The sequence below is a fragment of the Monodon monoceros genome, unplaced genomic scaffold, assembly GCF_005190385.1.
Source record: "Monodon monoceros isolate NGI ecotype Baffin Bay Population unplaced genomic scaffold, NGI_Narwhal_1 Super_Scaffold_19, whole genome shotgun sequence".
NCBI lineage: Eukaryota > Metazoa > Chordata > Mammalia > Artiodactyla > Monodontidae > Monodon > Monodon monoceros.
This window is the reverse complement of record NW_021703775.1, coordinates 7413196-7435110: the sequence shown is the minus strand read 5'-3', so window position 1 is coordinate 7435110 and position 21915 is coordinate 7413196. Positions and strand designations below refer to the sequence as shown.

The window sequence follows — 21915 nt, the reverse complement described above, 5'->3', positions numbered from 1 at the left end:
CGCAGGGACCACCCGCTGCAGAGGAACGCATTTTCCCTGTTAACATAAAGTCCCTTGTATTTTCCAGTGCAAGTACAAAGCTTATTCCTGTCGATGGGGAGAAGACAATCACCAAAATGAGAAGAAAAATGGTTCTAAGTGAACATAATCTCTTTTAGTTCTGTGGTTTTAGCGATTGGGGTTCTTACGGGAATAAAACAAGAAAGATTATTTTGAAAATAAACCACAGGACACCTGGCCACGACTCCCTCTGTGCCTGTGGCTTTGGCTCTCACTGTTGTAGCTGATGACTCAGGAGGCCCCCTGCGATTGGACGGGAGACACCTTCCCCAGAGAGCCCTCCTTATAAGGTCACAGCAGGATGGGTCCATTTCACAATCATACAAAATCGTCATTTTCACCCCTGTCTGGAGGGACAGTGGATATCCACACTTGGTGAGATTTGGGGTTTTGTTTTTCTTACTGCCTGGGACTCAGGAGAGCAGACAAGATGAGCTGCTTTGCAAACGCAATGACTCCACAAATGAGGACAAATTCTCCTTCTGTGACAACGTGGGCCTTGGGTCACCCCTCTATAAACCCAAAGGACAAACATTCCCTGCCTACTCTCCACCTGGCTCCCCCTGCATTTGCACTGCCTGAGCAGATGGTCCACTCTGACCCTGAGACTGGGGGCCTGGGGAGGAGTGGAATGTCCCTGACACTGGACAAGGGCCTCTGTCCCCAGACAACCCTGCACTGGCCGTCACGGCTGGTCTTCCCTATAGGGAACCAGACTCTTGCTTCTCTCTGAGCTGTCGTCCTGAGAGTCCTTGGGGCCTGGAAACACCAACACCTTCCCGATCGAGGAGAACCAAGTTCCGTCTCTGATCAGTGAAGCAACCACTGATGGGGTGGGGTGGGGTCTGGAGGAGGAGGAAAAGCTGACCTGCATTTTTATCTGCGGGCTGGCGGCATCTGGAGCTCACGTTTCCATTGCTTGCTCCCAGCCCCCCAATTTTCCTGGAGTCTGTGCTTCTGGATGATTCTGGAAGTGGATGATTTAAGAGTCTAACAAGTGGCCCTTTGTTGGGGGAAAATATGGCTCAAAGAGCCCTGAGGAAGCAGCCTGGAATTCAGAGGCTTCTGTGGGGTGACCCTGGACACAGGGTCCTGGACACCCTGACAGACAGCTGCTTTACCACGTCTGTCCTCAAAAAGAGAGGCCCTGCCACTGGGGGAGGTCGGGGGAGGGTGGCTCATGGGGAATGGGCCCCAGACACAGGGCAGGGGTGGCGGGCAGGCTGGGGGAAGCAGGGCAGGCACTGACCTCCCTGATCCCATTCAATTGTCTCCCAGGTCCCCCGAGGACACAGACCCAGAGGTGAGGGATCCAGCCCACGGCCTCACCCACAGCAGGAGGCCTCGCCTTCTTTTGCCATCAGAGCTGTACCGTCTCCCCTGTTGTCTTTCCTTGTCACCCAGAGCAAATCAGACCTGCCAGTTTGCCACCTCGACCCCTTGTTTCCTACTTAATGGTCGGAAACCTAGATTAGGACCTCTTAGATGTAATTCTACCTTAAACATCCCTAAAGAGATTTCCTCAGTCGTTACCTCACGTGGTAATGAGATTTAAAAAATAATTCCATGTATTTCCTGAAAAACTCATCCCGTCAGAAAATGTCACCTTGGCAGTGTCATCAAATACTTGTTAATGAAGACCTTTCTTCGTAATAATCTTAAGTTCTCTGTCAAGCATATGGGCCTGTGTAAGGCGTCACACAGGAAAAAACCCAGCTGCCTGCAATCCCATCCTTTTGGGGTTTAACATGCCATCATATCAAATACCATGCGTTACATAAATGCATTTTAAAGGGTGCTTTGTCTCCCCCTCTCGATCGGCCCCCTGTGTCCAGAAAACTCTCAAGGCACAAAATATGATCACGGTGTCTTCAAAAACCACGATGATAAAGATGACAGTTTTTAAGTCTTAAAGGCTCAAATTTTGGTTTCCGATGAAGCTAGTGGATTGTTCCTACTACCCAATACTTGATAAATTCTCAGAACATTTTTTTAAGATAACATCACTACCAAAGGAGGGGTGTTGAAAAGGACAAGGTCAGCCCTGCCCAGTATGAGTGGCTCCCAGCCAGCGGACTGCGGAATTTGTGCATCACAGTGCTTTGCGGGTTTGGGAGCTGGGCTCACTCCTTAATCCTTAACAGATTTAGAAGCTACCCGCTCTCCTGTACCGTCTGTCCCAGCTAAACGCAGAGAACCACGACGCCGGGAGGGTCAGAGAACTGTGGGGTGGAATGAGGGTGAGTCAGTCAACAATGGCTCGCCAGACACATCCCCCCAACCACGCAGCCTGAAACACACAAAGTCACATCCACTCCTGAGGCTGTGGCCACTAAGCTGCCAAGATGTGTGTGTCACGTGGTGATGACACCTTAACATGGCCATCAGACTGTCCACTTGCCCCTCCAGTATTTTAAGGTGCTAAGGGGTGCAGGGTGGGCTTGGAGTCCAGGCAATGGGCCAAATCTTCCTCCTTGTCTTCTCTGCTTTCTCCTCGAGATGGGAGAGCAGGTGTGGGTGCCCTACTGCCCTCTGATCTGCTCGCAGAGCAAGCAGGGACAGGTTGACCCTAGGGCAGAATTCTGGAGAGAGGCATTCTCTGGCCTTCTGTGCAGGAACCCGCACCTGGGCGTGTTCACTCAGCTACACCACAGCTCTTCCTCTGCCTTTATCCACGGGGCTCTGGGAACCCACAACGGCAAACAAGTCAGGTAAATACTCCTCCTCCTGCCTTTGCAGGGGGGCTTCTGAACGTCCAAGTGGAAGTGACGGCTGAATATGTTTCAGAGCAGCACGGAACCTGCAGGACTTGCCTGAGGATGGCCCTCGACCAGGGCACAGGGACCCTCCAAGGACACACAGGGCAGGGGTGTGGCTATATACGTAATGGGTCGTAACACGGATGACTCCAACTCCATCCACCCCACAGCAAGGCTTGTCTACAAGGGGGAAATGATCAGCTGTTTCATCACTTATGTACTCATGTAACATAAATGATATGAATTTTATCACTGAGCCCACTGTATGGGCTCAAAATGGCAGCACCATGAGCTATGTTGTTTATACTAGGGGTCTCCAACCCCAACCCGGTCGCGGATTGGTACCGGTCCAAGGCCAGTTAGGAACCCGGCCACACAGCAGGAGGCGAGTGGCAGCGGGTGGGCGAGTGAAGCTCCATTTGCTGTTCCCCATCGCGCACACTACCGCTGGAACTATCCCCCGCTTCCCCTACCCCGCCACATCCCCCTCCTCGGCCCCGGTCCGTGGAAAAACTGTCTTCCATGAAACCAGTCCCCGGTGCCAAAAAGGTTGGGGACTGCTGGTATACACACAAAAAAGTTCAATTCTTCCTCCTGGATTCCAAAGGGGGTGGGGGACTTCTGGGATCAGTTCCCCGCCCTGCTGAGGTCAGAGACACCTCTCCTGCTTGTCAAACTTTCCCTGCTGCCCTGTCTACCAGCGCCACGCCTCACATTTCTACCCCTAAGCTAACAAGTTCTCAGAGTCCCAAACTCAGATGCAGGAGCCTAGACTAAGTCATATATGTTACCACTCCCTTCTCCCTCCAGCCAAATGTCATGATGACAGAAAACAGATTCAAAGCTGTTTTCCTTCTTTTAGATGAGATGCCTGGTCTGGTCATCTGCTCAGGCAGGAAAAACGAGGTATAGGGTTGATTGTATCAGCCCTCTATCCACCATGGAAAATGTTCTCCAAACCATATCTCCTAAAGAGACCTGAATTTCTGCTCAAAGAATGAAAACAAATACAGTCCAAGGCCTGACAGTGGGTTCCAGTGACCTGGCTAGAATCCCTCCTGGCTGCACTGAGCATGACCCAGCACGGGAGTCTAAGGGGAACACACACAGGGGCCACCGGAGTCCCCGACAGCCCTATGTGGCAGGCGCGGATGGAGTCGAGGTGGTGCAAGCTACACTTGCCTTTATGGTGGTGCCAGGGCCGATGTCGTGCAGCAAGGACATCTCTGGGGGGCTCCTGGGCAGACCGTCGTCCTCAGAGCTCATGCCAGCATCATCTCCCCGCCTGGCCGGAAGGCCCCCCGGAGGAGGTGGCGGCCCCATTTTCACATTACACTGTATTTTTAACTAGATCGGAATAAAGAACATTTGCTGTTGTTTTCGTCAGCAACTTTTCTCAACAAATGCTCCCACTGCAATTCATTCATTCAAGAGATATTTTCAGCACCCTTGCCTGGGGCAGGGAACTGAACTGTGAGTCTGCCACCAGCTCTGCCGCTGTCATCTTGAAAATGAGTGGTTATAACTGAGAATGAGGTATGGTCCAATTGTAACTAACTGGGTGAGTCTTGGGAGAGCTGCGACGTGCATGCAATTGGGCTTTAAAATAGATCAAGTAAACCCAGCAGAAATCATCTTAAGACTTCCCGATGCCTACCTGACATACGTACCCAGTGTCGCCACGGGGAAAAGTTTACCTGCAGAGCTTTAATCCGGTCACACACATTTTCTTGGGAAAAGACCCGCACCGGCCGAGGAGGGTCCTGTCCCGACTCAGGAATGAAAATACTGTCGTGTGAGAGGGCCCGGCTGCCCAGCGTGGCCCTTGACTCCCTAGGACGAAAGAAGCACTGTGACCCTCGGCTGGTCCCGGAGGGCTTGGGATGGGGCTAAGGGCACATGCTACAACAAGCCTTCAGCTGCATTTATTTTTTTTAACTGCTTACGACTTTGGTTCATCCTGTCAAATACCACGGTCGATTTTAAGAGCTTTGTAGAGATAGGGATTTTTCTAACAGATCTGAAGGTTATGTGAATTCTTTTCGTTAAGGGAAAAACCAAGGTCTGATGAGGTGTGAGGTCTAGGACAGCAGGCCTGCAGAGAGGAAGGGCTGGCAGGGGGCCTGGGCTGGCTGGCAGGCTGTGCAGACTGTCCTGGGTGCCCAGGGAGGGTGAGGTCGTTCCTTGTGGGCAAACATGCAGCCCCTCGGTGGGCTGGAGACCGTGTTTGCACAGCAGGCTGAGGGCTTGCCAGACGGAGGCATCCTTACAACGTGGTCCAAAACACACACGTCCACGGCTGGGTTTGAAAAGGAGAATTGCGATGTGCAAAGCCACATCCTCATCTCATTACCTGATGTGATCTGTGCAACTCAGCCTGTGTGCCAAGGTCCTGGGGCGGAGATGGCGGCCCCTTCTGGCATCACCATCCCAAGCCCCTTCCCCAGCCCCGAGCTCAAGGCTCCAATTTGGAACTGAACCCACAGGACATTCACAAAACGTGCTAAGAGGATGTGGGAGTTATCGTCAGATTTTCCTAGCGGCGCTGGCGGCCTGAACAATAGGTGGAAGGAGGTGACTGAGACACGATGATGAAGGAAGGAAAGCCTGTCCGAGGACGCTGCCACCTTCTGCACCAACAGCCCTTCCCCCACCCCAGCCCTGGGCATCCTGTCCTTTGTGAGGCATTAGGGACTCCTGGGTGTGACCCCGCCCCATGTTGGTTAGTGATGCTTTCTAGCTTCCTTCCAGCCGCTAGAGTAAGTTTGCAAGTGGGGAACCCACAGCTCACATATGTCCTCACATTTCTGGGAGAGAGTGAGGCCGAGCGAAAGAACCAGGAGGGCCTCCTGCTAATGGCAGCTGTTGTCACAAAGATCATATGCACACCTGGGCTTCCCTCCCACAGCGGGCAGCCCATGGCCACACCCTCTGGAAACCATAATCACTGCCCAAACACCTCCACTCTGGGTGTAACTAGAATTCAAGACAGTGTGAAAAGGCCGCTGCAAAGACACAAAATGCTATATGCTCAAGGCCATTGACTACAGCATCATTTATAGATGCAAAAGACTGGAAACAGCCCACATGTCCCTCAGCAGGTACCTGAATAAACTATGGGACGTGATATACTAGAGGCTCTGCAGCTGACCAAAGGGGTGAGGGGCAACCCTGTGTGCGGGTAGCACCAGACTCTACTAAGTGAAAAATAAAAACGGAGTGCAGACAGTGCTGTGTTAGCTCTGTGCGGGAAAGGGGGTATGAACACATACAAACATATGTGTGTTTGCATATATTTTTAAAAAATAAAAATAGAAAGATAAGGAGCCAATGAATAAAAATAGCCTCCTTTAGGGCTTCCCTGGTGGCGCAGTGGTTGAGAGTCCGCCTGCCGATGCAGGGGACACGGGTTCGTGCCCCGGTCTGGGAAGATCCCACATGCCGCGGAGCGGCTGGGCCCGTGAGCCATGGCCGCTGAGCCTGCGTGTCCGGAGCCTGTGCTCCGCAACGGGAGAGGCCATAGCAGTGAGAGGCCTGCGTACCGCGAAAAAAAAAAAAAAGTCTCCTTTAAGGGGAAGGATAGAACAAGACGAGACTCAGGGTACCAAGGTTTCTACTTATACTTACAATGTTGTCTTTGAAACTATGAAAATATTTTGCATCGTTAAAAGACAAAATCAAACAAAAAGGAAAATCAGCCTCTAAAACTAGAAAACAAACAGAAGGAAACAAGTCTAATTTTATATCAGGTTGTCAGCATAAACACAGAGAAAAGAATGATTTCAAGTGACTTTAACTTGACATCCAAGTGACTTTTGACTCTACATCTGTAATAGGATAAATTCTAAGAACAAAAAGCACAAAGACAGCAAATTGTACTTGGTAGTCTTAGTAGCAATACTGGTTAAAAAAAACAGTGCAGAACAATCTTTATAGTATGTAACCTCCGTGTGGGAAAGGGGGAAATGAAATTATTATAAGTACATTAAATGATGAAGAAAATAAATAATTTTGTTAGTATCATTAGGAACCAAGATTTCCAGTAAAAGAGAAAAGTGAATTCAAACAAAGAATCAACAAGTCTGTCTAAATAAATTTGAACTGGAAACACCCGTGAATTAATGATTTATTTTTCTCTTAAAAAAACATATTTCCTAGCTACATCTACTGGAAAGGTCTAGAAGCAATGACAGCCAACTAACAGTCATCAGCCCTGGCAGGCAGACTGTGGTCGCTAAAAACCATTTCACACTAAAAGGAAATGGCTGATTACAGGTCTACGGCAGGAAACGTACAAACTAACTTGGGATTTCTCATCATGCAAGAAAGCAAAGAACCTTCCAGAGACAAATGGGGTCATGTCAAAAGAACCAGGAGCTAATCTGAAGTGACTCTCAGTAGAATAGGATGGGACAGTGTGAGCATAAAAATGAACAGAGACTGCCATGGGTTAGGGCACATCAAATACATAAAAATCCATGCATTCACAATGCTAGTCAAGAAAAAAAAAGAAAAGAAAAAAATAAAACTCAGTTTTGGAAGTTTGCTAGGGTACCAGGTCATTACTCTGAAGGTAGATGGATAAAAAGAGAACCAAGCATTACCCTGCTTTTCCTGTACAACTTGTATTTCAGAGCAACCAAGGAGTTGATGAAGGAAAGGTCTTCTGCATAGACGAATGCCAGCTAGCACATATGCAGAATGAACGATCGAATTAGAAAAACCACCATTTTACAGTGAAATAATGGATCTGGTGATGATCATCAGCAGGTGTAAAAACCGTCAGGTGAAGGTTCGTGGACGGGTCACACTGAGAGAGACCCCCTGAACCCACCGCTCAGTCTCAGCATCACCAGAAGCGGGACAAACAGAAAGCATGTGCCTTGTGGTGAGATGTGACCGTAAGCATCCAGGACCATCTTGAATCTAAATCTAATTAAACATCTAGATCCAGCTATCATTCTACAAGAAACTCAGAGAATACAGACGTGAGTTCAATCATACCAAAAGAAAGCAAATCCAGATTGTGGGATATTCTCTATCTGATTGGAGACATGAAACAAAGCAGGAAGGGTGAAGTAAAATTGTTATAGATTAAGAGACTCAAGAAGCATAACCCCACTGACACCATAAATGGGCATCAACTTTTTAAACCCACAGGGTTTCATGTGGTTTGTCAGCCTTAATGTACCTCGGTAAGTGGACATTTTTGCCCATGGTGATGGATGAGAAGTTGCTACAGAGTCTAGAAGGCTCACGGACTCTTCAAAGAGGCTGAAGAGTACCCTTAAATTTTTGTCTCTTATACGGTCAATTACTCTATGACACAGGAACCAAGAATATATCATGGGGAAAGGACAGTCTCTTCAATAAATAGTGTTGGGAAAACTTGGACAGCCCCATGCAAAAGAATGAAACTGGACCACTATCTTATACCATACACAAAAATCAAAATGGATTAAAGACTTGAACATAAGACCTGAAACCGTAAAACTCCTAGAAGAAAACATATGGAGTAAGCTCTTTGACATTGCTCTTGGCAATGACTTCTTGGATTTGACACCAAAAGCAATGGCAACAAAATCAAAAATAAACAAGTGGGGGCTTCCCTGGTGGCGCAGTGGTTGAGAGTCCGCCTGCCGATGCAGGGGACGCAGGTTCGTGCCCCGGTCCGGGAAGATCCCACATGCCGCGCAGCGGCTGGGCCCGTGAGCCGTGGCCACTGGGCCTGCACATCCGGAGCCTGTGCTCCGCAACGGGAGAGGCCACAACAGTGGGAGGCCTGCGTACCGCAAAAAATAAATAAATAAATAAACAAGTGGGACTACATCAAATTTAAAAGCTTCTGTGACACAATACTGTAAATCAACTCTACTTCAATAATAATAAAAAAAAGCTTCTGCGCAGGAAAGGGAACCATCAACAAAATGATAAGGCAATTTACAGAATGGGAGAAAATATTTGCAAATCTGTGTCTGGTAAGGGGTTAATATCCAAAATATTTAAAGGACTCATACAACTCAATAGCAAAAACCCAATCCAATTAAAAAATGAGAAGATCTAAATAGACATTTCTCCAAAGAAGACAACAGACGGCCAACAGGTACATGAAAAGGAGCTCAACACCACTAATCATCAAAGAAATGCAAATCAAAAACAGGAGACAAAGCTTCAGATCTGTTAGAAGGGCTTTTACAAAAATGACAGGAGATAAGTGGTAGCGAGGATGTGGAGAAAAGGGAACCCTTTTGCACTGCTGGTGGGAATGTAAGTTGGGGCAGTCGCTATGGAGAACAGTATGGAGGTTCCTCAAAAAAATTTAAAATAGAACTACCATATGATCCAGCAATCTTGCTTCTGGGTATTTATCTGAAGGAAATGAAAACAGGATGTTGAAGAGATATCTGCAGTCCCATGTTCATCACAGCATGATTCACAACAGCCAAAACATGGAAACAACAGAAGTGTCCATCAATGGGTGATGGATAAAGAAGACGTGGCACATATACGCAACAGCATATTATTTAGTCATGAGAAAGGAGGACATCCTGCCATTTTCAACGACATGGATGGACCTTGAGGGAATCATGCTGAGTGAGATCAGACAGAGAACGAAAAATACTCTACGACCTCACTTCCATGTGGAATCTAAAAAAGCCGAACTCATAGAAACAGAGTAGAATGGTGGTTACCAGGGGCTGGGGGGTGGGGGAAATGGGGACATGTTGGTCAAAGGGTAAAAACTTCCAGCTATAAGATGAGTAAGTTCTGGGGATCTACAGCACAGTGGTTACAGTTAATCATACTGTATTATATACTTGAAAATTGCTACGAGAGTAGATCTTAAATGTTCTCACCACAAAAAAGAAATGGTAATTAGGTGACATGATGCAGGTATTAGCTAATGTTATGGTGGTAATCATGTGGCAGCATGTAAGCATATTAAATCAACACGCTGTACACCTTAAAACTCCCATAACATTATATGTCAATGATCTCTCAATAAAGCTGGGAAAAAAAGAGAGAAAGCTCTTGTCTCACCTCTGCGCTGTTCTCTAAGGACATTATTTGCACTTCCCGGGTGTCATCATAACTCCACCCCAAGCTTCCGCTCCTAGCATCACTCTAGCAAACTTTCACCAGTAATTGAAGACCCGCCCCTGCCAGGTGCTGAGAATATAAAGATGAAAGGGGCACTGTCCCCACTCTCCATGGGCTCTGGTGATAGATGACGGACAAGTGGACAGGTCATTTCAGCCCAGCTCACCCCTCCTGCTGTGTTCTTATTCCTTGGCTGGAGGGGCCGCTGAGTGTACTGGTCGAGAGACTGGGTGGGTAGAGGCGAGTGTTATAATGTCCCTGGGGCTGGCCCAGTGAAGACACGTAGCAGTGAGCAATTAATTCTATACGATAATGTCTTGCTCCCCAAGAGTTTGGAGGTGCCTTAAAAATGCGTGTATAGCCCGTCCTCTCTTCACAAGGTCCCATGTGGGTGCCTCCTACTCCCAGCCAGCACCAGAAAAAAAAAACAACCTGAAAGACAAAGCTCAAATCTCTCCTCTTTAGTCGTTTGGCGCCACCAAGCGGTCAGTGTAATTTCTACTCCTTTAGAAACAGGCAAGGAGACTGGTGAGGAAGGAGGGGACAGGACCCCTCACGGGGATGCTGAAGCCCAGGACCCCATCTCAGCACGGTCTGTCTCCCAATCCCAGGGTCATTATGCCTTATCCTCAAATTAAGGAGCCCATGTTGTTTAAAAGAAACAAAACCTGGCATGGCAACAAATCTGGTTTTGGTTTTGGTTTTGGTTTTTCCCTTTTACTCACAGAAATAACTGCTGGAATAACCAAAGCATGTGTATATTCTGATGAAGTACAAGTTACAAAAACACAGATTTCTTCCCTGGACTTGCCCATATTTCATACCTATTGAAATATGAGTTTCTGTTCTTCCTAACAATATTTTTGGATGATTTTTCTAAGACTGAACAGCAAGAAGCCTTCCCCCTGCTCCTCTCTCTCTCCAGTGGAAAATTTTCTTATTGGGTTACTGAGGACTCAGGCTTAGAGAGATGTATTTTTCTGGTACAGTATCCAAGTCCTCAAAAGAGTTTTAAGTCAAATTAAATGAGGGATTACTTCCTAATCTTGCTACTTTCAGCTGTAGGACATTGGGAAAATTTTCCGAAATTTCTCTAAAGCTTGGTTTGTTCATTTATAAAATGGTATTTCTTACCTCCTCTTTCATAGTTATGTAGACTTTATTTATTTATTTATTTATTTTTTGCGGTACACAGGCCTCTCACTGTTGTGGCCTCTCCGGTTGCGGACGCGCAGGCTCAGCGGCCATGGCTCACGGACCCAGCTGCTCCGCGGCATGTGGGATTTTCCCGGACCGGGACACGAACCCATGTCCCCTGCATCGGCAGGCGGACTCTCAACCACTACGCCACCAGGGAAGCCCTAGACTTTTAATATATACACACCTGGCACATAGCAGGTAACTGATAATGTTCCCCTACCCCCCGCTCCAACTTTCTCCATCCCTATGTACGAAAAGACAGAAAACACCATATCTATGGAAGAACCTCCAGTGGAATTACCTAGGAGGAAAGTAAGCTCAGAAATCCACCAAGTTACCACGACAACTAGCCCAAGTATTGGGGTCCTCCTGTGACCCCTCCTGCCCCTTCGAACACACAAGGCTGAAGGATGGAAAAGGCAACTTACTCCAGCTCATCCTCTGAGTCGTAGCCTACTGGCCCTGACTCGATGGCAATGACCTCATTCTTTGCCTGGCTTTGTTTCCAGGTGCTACTTCCTGTGGAAGAAGGAGATTCCTTTCTCTTCTTCTTCCCAAAGAACTTCTTAAACGTTTTGAATTTGGACTTTTTCTTTCCTATGCAAAAAGAATGCATGTGAGTATTTACCAGACATGTATGAGATGTGCACGAGAAGAAGAGAAAGTAAGATTTCTGTCCGTGCATCAATTATTCGCTCCTGAAAAGTCCTTTTACCACACAGAAGGTTGTGAAGCACACAGCGTACCATTTTTGCACACCTGAAAACATCTTGATTTCTGTCTATTTTGGACATTGAATAAAACAGCCAAGAAAGCTTTGGAGCATGATCACAGAATCAAGGCACAAGCAACTTCCTTCTTACTTGAAATCAACACTTTTTTAACATATCTTTCACTTCCTTGGTTCAATTTATTCCTAAAGAGTTAATTTTTTTGACGCAACCATGCTTTTTATTTCTATTACCATACATTTGTTTTGCCCATTCTTGAATTCACACAGCACATCCTGTATGAGCAGAATCATACAGCATATACTCTTGTGTGTGGCTTCTTTCCCTCCATATACCGCTTTTGACACTTGCATGGTGATGCGCGCATTTTGCATTCTTCCTCTTTTTCTAAATTGCTAAGTAATATTCCACTGTATAAATGAAATCAGATTTTAATCCCTAAAATAAAAATAGTCAAAAGCAAAAATTCCTGATGAGGTAAAGCCCGTAAATGATAACCCAAATTATTTTCCAAGATAATCCTCAAGTGCTAATACACATATATGTATATATAACTGAATCGCTTTGCTGTACCGCAGAAACTAACACAACATTGTAAATCAACTATACTTCAATAAAATAAATTTTTTAAAAATCCTCAAGTGCCCATCATTTCGGCAGCTCAGCAAAGTCCATTCCTTTCCTTCTGAATATGAGAACTAACAACAGAAGGATGGAACATCACAGGTTACCAGGCTGCTGTCTAATATATCCTGAAAATTTGCTAACAATTGGTTTGTTTGACAAGTAAATCATTCTGTAAGCTGAATTCCTTTTTTTATAAATTTACTTTTATTTATTTATTTAGTTTTGGCTGCGTTGGGTCTTCGTTGCTGTGCCCAGGCTTCCTCTAGTTGCAGCAAGCGGGGGCTACTCTTTGTTGCGGTGCGCGGGCTTCTCATTGCAGTGGCTTCTCTTGTTGCCAAGCACGGGCTCTAGGCATGCGGGCTTCAGTAGTTGTGGCATGCGGGCTCAGTAGTTGTGGCTTGCGGGCTCAGTAGTTGTGGCGCACGGGCTTAGTTGCTCCACGGCATGTGGGATCTTCCCGGACCAGGGCTCGAACCTGTATCTCCTGCATTGGTAGGCATATTCTTAGCCACTGCGCCACCAGGGAAGTCCCTGAACTCCTTTTTAAAACACCAAGATCTTTATATTTGGTTTATGTTCATGCCCCCCTTGGGAAGTTTACATGATCTTGCCTTAATGTGGAGAATTTCTTAGGATTACTCTATAGTTGAAGTACCTATATGACCTTAGGTGGAGCAGATCCCTGCCCAAAAGGAAATGAGTTCTACAGACAAGTTTTCTTAACTTACAGTGGAAGTTTCCTTACCTTTATATAATCTCAAAACGTTTATGTTGTTAACTGGCTGGTCTCAAAGAGAGCTTATTATTTGGAAAGCCTCTTCAGAGTTTTCTGCATCTGCCAGGACACCGTCTGGCCTTTGCCTAGTTGACAAATAGGTACGCACCCCTGAAGGTCTGCACAAACATGCAGCCTCAGGATCCTTTACAGTCAAAGAGGCTCCTTCGGGATTAAAGCAAGTGGCTACCAACACCCAGAGTACAGCCGCTGAACACTTGTTTGATTTGCCATAATTAGTTGGCCATCCACTGGAGGCCCATTTGTGTTACATCTGTTAGGCTGCTAGGCTTTTTCATTCAATTTCTTTAATGGTTATAGGAACTATTTGGGTTTTCTATTTCTTGAATTTGTTTTACTGCTTCATTTTTCTAGAAATTTGTCTTTATTTCCCACATTTTCAAATGCACTGGCATATAGTTGTTAATATCCTCTTATTATCTTAGCATCTGTACTATCTACAATAAAGCCCCCTTTTCTCAGCCCTGCTATTATCTGTCCCTCCTTTTTTCCTGGATCAATTACACAAGACGTTTGTCAATTTCCTTTGCCTTAAAAAAAGTTTGGCTTTGTTCATTCTCTCTACTGAATGTTTATTTTTTTATTGGACTAATTTCTGGTCTAGTTTTTCCTTCCTTCCTCCTACTTTCTTCAGGTTTACTTTGCTATCTTTTTAAACTTCTTGAGATGAATACTTGGCTAATCAATTTTTAGGCTTTCTGTTTTTATAATACACACATTTAAGGCAATGCATTTCCTTCTAAATCTGTTTTAGCTGCATCTACATGTTTTCTCTTCTTTTTTAAAATATTTGTTTATTTATTTGGCTGTACTAGGACTTAGTTGTGGCACACTGGATCTTCCTTGCACCATGCGGGCTCTTTTAGTTGCAGCACACTGGGCTCCTAGTTGTGGCATGCGGGATCATTTTTTTTTTTTTTTTTAGTTGCGGCTATCGGAATTCTAAGTTGCGGCAAGCATGGGGGATCTAGTTCCTTGACCACGGATCGAACCCAGGCCCCCTGCATTGGGAGTGTGGAGTCTTAACCACTGGACCCCCAGGGAAGTCCCTGCATCTACATGCTTTGATATATAGTTTCCTTACTATTTGCTTGAAAATATTTTCTAATTTTCATTATAATACCTTTTTGGACCTATAGGTTATTTAGAAAAGTATGTCAATATCCAAGCACTTGGGGATTTTCTTATTATCTTTGTTATTGAGCTCTAGCTTAATTGTGCTGTGGCCAGAGAACATACCCTGCATGATTTGAATCCGTTCAAATTTGTTGAGACTTGCTTTATGGCTTACCATATATTTGTAAATGTTCCTAGAGCACTTGAAATAATGTATTTTCTTCAATGTTCTATATACATCGATTAGGATAGGCCTTTTTCTTTTTAATTGTGTTGTCCAAGTACTTTGTCTTTAATTTTTAATACATTTGTCCTATCAATTACGTGTATTAAAAATAACCCACTCTGATTGTAGATTTATCATTATTTAACTGTCAATTTCTACTCCATAAATTTTGACATTATGTTGATAAATGCCATAGAAAGGTAAAATTAATATCTTCCTGGGGAAGTGAACCTATTGTGAAATGACCTTTATTTTTAGTAATGCTTTTTGCCTTAAATTTTATTTTGATTGCTATTGATACAGCTATGCCAGCTTCTGGCCCAGTGTTGCAAGGTTCATTTTTTTCTATCCCTTTTACCTTCAACTTTTCTAAATCCTTACATTTAAGAGATATAGAGTTTTAGAAAGCCAATTTGAGCTTTAAACTTCTAACTGGAACAATTAATGTAACTAGCTAATGACACTTATTCTAATTACTGATATGTTAATAAAAACAAGTCTGCCATCTCTGTGGTTTTTCTTAATCTCCTTTCTTGCTGTCTGCCGGACTAACTGACTTTAAAAAATTATTCCATATCTTCCCACTTCTAGTTTGTAAACTTTACCTTTTACCTCTGTTCTTTCACGGGTTACCCTAGAAATTATACCCCACATTCTATTAAGGGACAAAACCAGAAAGTTAGAATACTTTAATCCTATGTTTATGCCCTATTGTTTTCATCCTGATCTTTAAAAACCCAAAAGATATTATTCCATGTTCATTTAGATGTGCTTGCTTGTTTCTCATTTTCTTTGCTTATCATTCCTTCCTGTGTCCAAATCCTCCATCAAGGATGATTTTCCTTCCACCTGAAGGGAGATTCCTTTAGAATCTGAGGGTCTCCTGGTGACAAACTCAGTTTTTGTTTATCTGAAAATGCCCTTATTTCTCCTTCATTCCTAAAATATCGTATTCGTAGGTTTAACATTCTAGGTTGGCAGTTATTTTTTCTAAGTTATGCTTTCAGTAATATTAAGACATTATTTTACTGTTTTGTGGCTTCTGTCGTGTGGTCAGGAAGTCAGTTTTTTGTTCCTTCGAAGGTAATCTTTTTTCCTCAGACTAATTTTAAGATTTTTTCATTTTTGTCTTTGGTTTTCCACATTTTCATTCGATGTGGATTTCCTTTTATTTATCCTTTTTGGGATTCATTCAGTTTCTTAAATCTGTGGACTGGGGCATCTTTTGTGTTTTTTTTTTAAGTCAATTCCAGAAAATTCTCAGCTATTCTCTCCTCTCCTGAGACTGTGCTCAAATGTATGTTACACCCTTTCACTTATCTCTATGCTTCTTGTTCTCTTTCTGTATTTTCCTTCTTTTTACCCCTCTGTGATACATTCTGTATACTTTCTTGTGCTCTCTCTCGAGCTGATATAATCTGCAATTAAACTCATCCACTTAATTTTTAATTGTAATAGTTTTACTTATTTCTAAAAAATCCACTTGATTGTTTTTCAAATCTGGTACCTCATTTAAAAGTTGTTTTAAAAATTACATCAGTAAAATTGACTCTTTTTGGTGTGTACAGAGTTGAATAATCACCACCAAAATCAAGATACATCATCATTGTGCTGTCTTTTGTAGTCAAACCCTTCCCCTACCTTTAACCCCTGGAGAGCACTGATATCTTCTCTGTTCTTATAGTTTTGCCTTTTCCAGAATGTCATATAGAGTGATTCAGACAGTATGTATCCTTTTGATTCTGGCTTTTTTTCACTTACCACCATGCATTAGAGATTCGTCCATGTTGTTACCTCAATCAATAGCTTGTTCCTTATTATTGCTGAGTACTGTTCCATCGTATAGATATAAATAAAGTGGTAAACAAAATGAAAATTGTTATAGGTTTTTGTGTAAACATAAGGTTTCACTTCTCTTAGGTAAATACCTAGGAGTGGGATTGGTGGCTCATAGACTAAGTGTGTATTTAATTTTATTAGAAACTGCTAAAATACTTTCCAAAGTGGCTGTACCATTTGCATTTTCATCAGCAATATATGAGAGTTCCAGTTGCTCTGCATCCTCACCAGCATTTGTTTGTTTTTGTTTTGCCATTCTAATAGGTGTATAGCGGTACCTCGGTGTAGTTTTAATTTGCATTAACTAATGACTATGGGTGTTGAGCACGTTTTCATGTGCTTTTTTGCCATCTGTGTATCTTCTTAAGTAAAACATCTTTAAAAACCTTTTGCCTATTTTTAATTGGGTTGTTAGTTTTCTTACTGTCGAATTTTGAGTGTTCTTGTCAAATGTGATTGGCAAATATTTTCTCCCAGTCTGTGATTTGACTTTTCATTTTCTTAACAGTGTCTCTTACAGAGCAAAAGTTTTAAATTTTGATAAAGTCCAATTTATCGACTTTTTGTTTTAGGGACTGAGTTGTCATATCTATGAACTCTTATCTAATCCTTGGTCGTAAATATTTTCTCCTATATTTTCTTTTAAAGCGTTTACAGTATTACATTTATGACTATGATATAATTTAAATTAATTTTTGTATACTCATTTGAGTTCAAATAAACTTTGAACTCTCAAAGTTCATTTTTTTACTTATGAATGTCCAATTGCTTTAGCACCATTTGTTGAAAAGACAATTACCAGCACATCTACTGAAATGTGACAGAGGAAAAGTAGTCCTAATATGGAATAATAAGGAAAATCTATCTGTAATATATGAAATAAAGTCTCTAATGAGATTAGTATCTGAAGCTAAGAGATAAGCGCTAGGATTTAATATTATTGGAAGCTGTTCCCCTGAACTACCTCAAAGACAATCACTACTAGCACTTTGACTTAAAACAAGAGAGAGAGACGGAGAACTCTGTCACCAAAATAAGGTGAGTAAAAATGGCTGATACGGGAAAAGGCACATGTGGGGAGATTAACGTTTTCTAATGTCAGTTTTACAACTCTATAAAGACATACAGAGCAATCTATGGATAACGGTAAACCAATCGCATAACTGGGTAACTCTTGGAATGCGTTATGAGATGATGATTGATACGCTTGGAATTTAGCTCAGTAGAAAGTGCAATAAAGGTCTCCTGAAGGAGGATAAAAGCCATAAAAGAGGACTCAAAGGCTCTCTCTTGATATCATTATTTCTTCTGGATGATTAGACCATCCAGTACTCTGCCCGACGTTCCGCTGAAACTTTTGGATGTTCCTGGATGATAAATGATTCCATTGCATCTCACTTCCTTTGCTTTCGAGTCAACCAAACTCTGGGACATGTTCACCTCCAGGAAGGAGGAAAATGAGTAATCCACCCCCACCCCGGCTGCCGTGTCTGACAGGGAAGCCAAGGAGCACTGCCCCCGGGTGGCCGCCAACAGTCTGGACGTGCTCTCCAGCCACATGTGTCTGAACACACTGTGAACTGAACCCACACTCCACGTAGAGAACCTAAAGCCCTGGCTCTAGCAGCCCCTCTCTCAGCCCTACAACGCAACAAGGGCTCCGCCCAGCACAGGGGAAGTAAGGGCCTTACCTGTGCTGTCCTCCCCAAGGCCTTCCGCGGCCTCCCGAAGCTTAATGTCCATCACCCTCGTGGAAATCATGTCCAGCTCACTAAAATCAGATAGAAAGTCAAGTTAGAGGAGCAAGTCTAACAGAAGTCATCAGTGACTGAAATGGTGGTGACTGCCTTTTGCCCATGTCCCTGGCAAAGACAGATTCCAGGTCAGTAGAGGCCAAAAACATGTCCAAGATTAGTAACCACATCAGCATTTATCTAATCACTGACCAGAGCCATTTAATGGAAAACTGGAAAATGCTTCACCGACTTACACAATGCAGATTTCATTCCTTTCTTTGAAAAAAAAAATTTCAGAAATTAGGTTTTTCTCTTGTTCACTGTAGAAAGATTGGAAGATAGAATGAAAATCACCCATTATCCCACCAACCAAGAATGACTAACTATGGAACGTTTTAATGTATTTCCTTCCAATATCTTTTATGCAAATATTTATGTGCACAAGCACACATGCACTATATTATTAGTAAGACTGAGTTCCTGATTTTCTTATCCCACATCAGTAAAATTCTTGACGTTATTGTAATGGCTACATAATGTTTTGATATTATGCTGTACCATCACTTATTTATATTGTTTCTTTTTTGAACTTCTTATTATGAAAAATTTCAAACAGATATAAAAGTACAGAGAATGTATAATGAATTTAAAACATGGGGACTCTTGTTCATTTTTACCCCTTCTCCACTCCCCGCTAACTAGGTTATTTCAAAGCGAATCATTCCACATACCAGTATCATTTCATCCATAGGGACTTGCCTTCTCCCCAGATTAAAAATTTCTGACTCTTCATGGAAATCAAATAAATGATTACTGGTCAATATTCCTGCTACAGAGTATTGAGCTGTGTCCCTGCTTTCCACAACTGACTTTTAAACAGCACATTCTATCCCATACAGACTAACTCCTCATTTACTTGGAAAGCTATTCCTTATTGGCAATTACTATGAATTCTCGTACTTTAAAAGGGAGCTAAAATATTTAATTAACCAATTAACATTTACCACTTGCACACAGTATATAATGGGGAATGATGGGAAAAATTTTTTAAATATTTAACGGAGGAAAGAAGATGCAGGTCTTTGCTAGAGCTGGGTCTAATATTTAGGTCTCCTTTAATATTAATGTCAAACTGCCCCATCCCTGACCAGCCAATTCCTTAAAAGGGGAACAAACCTTCATTAGCCTTGCTTCTTGATTTTGATATACTTTGGCTTTACAAAAATGTTGGATCAACAGAATGAAGGAGAAAAACGCCACACATACAAATCATCTCAACTGATGCAGAAAAACCATCTGACAAAATTCAACACCCTTTTGTGATTAAAAAAAAAAAAGCGCTCAAAAAACTAGAAATAGAGAAAGACTACCTCAGCATAATAAAGGCCATATATAAAAAGTCCACAGCTAACATCATACTCAATCAACACTGAAAAACCGGAAGTTTTTCCTCTAAGATCAGGAACAAGACACTCTCACCACATCTATTCAACATAGCACTGAAGTCCTAGCCAGAGCACATAGGCAAGGAAAATAAATAAAGGGCATCTAAGTTGAAAAGGAGGAAGTAAAATTATCTCTGTTCACATGTGACACGATCTCACATGTAGAAAATCCTAAAGATCCCTGCCACACTGCACACACACAGAACTGTTAGAACAAATGAATTCAGCAAAGTTGCAGAACACAAAATGAACACACACACATCAGTTGTTTCTATAAACTAACAATGAACAATCCCAAAAGGAAATTAAGAAAATAATTCCATTTACAATAGCATCAAAAAGAATAAAGCACTAAGGAATAAATTTAACCAAAGAGACAAAAGACTTATACCCTGAAAACTAGAAAATGTTGATGAAAGATTGAAAATAATGCCAATAAATGGAAAGACGTCCCACGTTCATAGACGGAAAGACTTATTATTTTTATGATGTCCATACTACCCAAAGCAATCTACAGATTTAATGCAATCTTTATCAAAATCCCTGAGTCCATAGTATCCTGCTGCCTGATGTTACTATAGGGGATGGGGCGGCTACCAGAGGATTTGAAGGAAGAGGCAGTAGAGAAGGAGCAATGCAAGGAGCAAGGACAGTAAAAGTGTTCAGATTTGGTTAAGAGTCACCAACTACTACCCTGGATACCATCTTCTATGGTTGCCACTGAGCTAGAAAGTACAAGTGCTTGAGGTTTCTATAGCTTGAATTTGGAGTTAACAGCTGCAATTACTTATCAAGCATGCAGCATAACATCTGATTGCCTCATTTAATCTCCAAGAACTCTTAAGTATTCCCATTTTGGAAATGAGAACACGTATTATGTATCAGGTAAGTTTATTAACTGGCCCAAAGTAGTGAGGCAGAGACACCAACCTATATACCCATATTGACTGTATATGCAGGGTGGGCGGGCACTTATGAGGCCTGGGGATACAGCGATGGATGAGACCAACTTGGTCCCTGCCTCTTGCACGTGCTGACCCAGTGCAGTGGAGCATCCTGAGCTGTCCCCAGAGGGGCTTAAGGGAAGCTGGGAAATCCAAAGGACACCAATCTCCCGCGGAAATGGCTCTGCCTGCCAAGCAGCGCCTGTCCAGCATCAGGCCAGGCTCAGAGGCTGAAGGAGCCCCAGGAGACCATCCATTGGGTCTGACAGGGCATCTTAGTCAGCAGGGGGTGGGGGTGGGTTGAGGCTGCCATGATTTATCAGCTAACACTCCTAAGAAACCATGAGGTTACCTTCAAAATGTCCACTTCTGCACATTTTACAAAATGTTCCTTGCCAGGAAGTGCTGAGAACACGCAAGTGTATGTGAGCGTGTGCACAAGCCTCGGAGGTGGGTGTACAGGAGGGCGCCCAACCTGCTGAGTGTGGAGTAGACCCAGGAGCTCAGAAACGCTTCTCTCTGGATTGAACAATGTGGCTGTGATAAAGCCCTGTGCACAGGGCGGAGGGCTCAGGAGCAGGTGGGAGGGTGAGCGGGAGACACGAGACGATGGCCCGGTCCTCACCTTGCTGGAAGGTACGTTCTCGGCGGGGGCCCAGGTGCAGAAAGCAGCACCAGAGGCGGAGGCTGCTGATGAACTCACGCTCAGAGGCAAAAGTCACCCCCTAGACCAAGGGACGACAAGTCAGCCTCACCCCACGTGGGAGGTTTGAAAACCTGCTCACGTTTGAGGTTCCAAACAGCTTCTTACTCATAGGAGTGCAGTATGATGCGGAGGAAACGGGAAAGACTTGGAAGTGAGGCAGCGCGGGAGCTGAAGCCGCATCCCACCGCGTACCAGAGCGGAGCCTCTGTTTCCTCGTTTACAAAATGGGGGCAGTAACACTTTAACTAAATGGGACTGAGAACACAGCACATACAAGCACCCGCTGAGAAGAGCTGTCGGTTTCTGCATCTCGTTTCTCACCATGGGCTCACGCCTCTGCATGACTGCAGACAAGAACACACATCACCAGCACGCCCTAGGGATTGGCCATGCTGTCTCATGTAGGCACAGTCTCCTTGGGCAAACGGCTCGCTTTGGAGCCACCAGTATCAAAGATGAAGACACCTGGGCTCCTAGATGACCCCTGATCTTCGCAAGGCTCCACAGCCCGACGGACCATGGATGAAACTGCTGCCAAGGAACTGATAAAAATATATTCCAGGCCACGGAGGAATGCCCTCCACCTGGGACTGCGGGGTGCGCGGATGGAGGACCGTCCCCTTCACTCG

At 43.9% G+C, this 21915-nt stretch overlaps 1 protein-coding gene across 1 annotated transcript in view; it reads right to left on the bottom strand.

Annotated features, from left to right (window-relative positions):
* Positions 1–21915, bottom strand: part of KIAA1211L (KIAA1211 like) — a 121133-nt gene that overhangs the window by 27186 nt on the left and 72032 nt on the right. Inside the window, exons 2-5 of the mRNA XM_029231380.1 lie at positions 18147–18226; positions 11549–11717; positions 4517–4652; positions 3993–4166 (exon numbers count right to left, since the gene is read on the bottom strand). Coding sequence (XP_029087213.1) covers positions 3993–4166; positions 4517–4652; positions 11549–11717; positions 18147–18216 — 549 coding nt within the window. The 5' untranslated portion in view covers positions 18217–18226. The remainder of the gene's footprint in view (positions 1–3992; positions 4167–4516; positions 4653–11548; positions 11718–18146; positions 18227–21915) is intronic.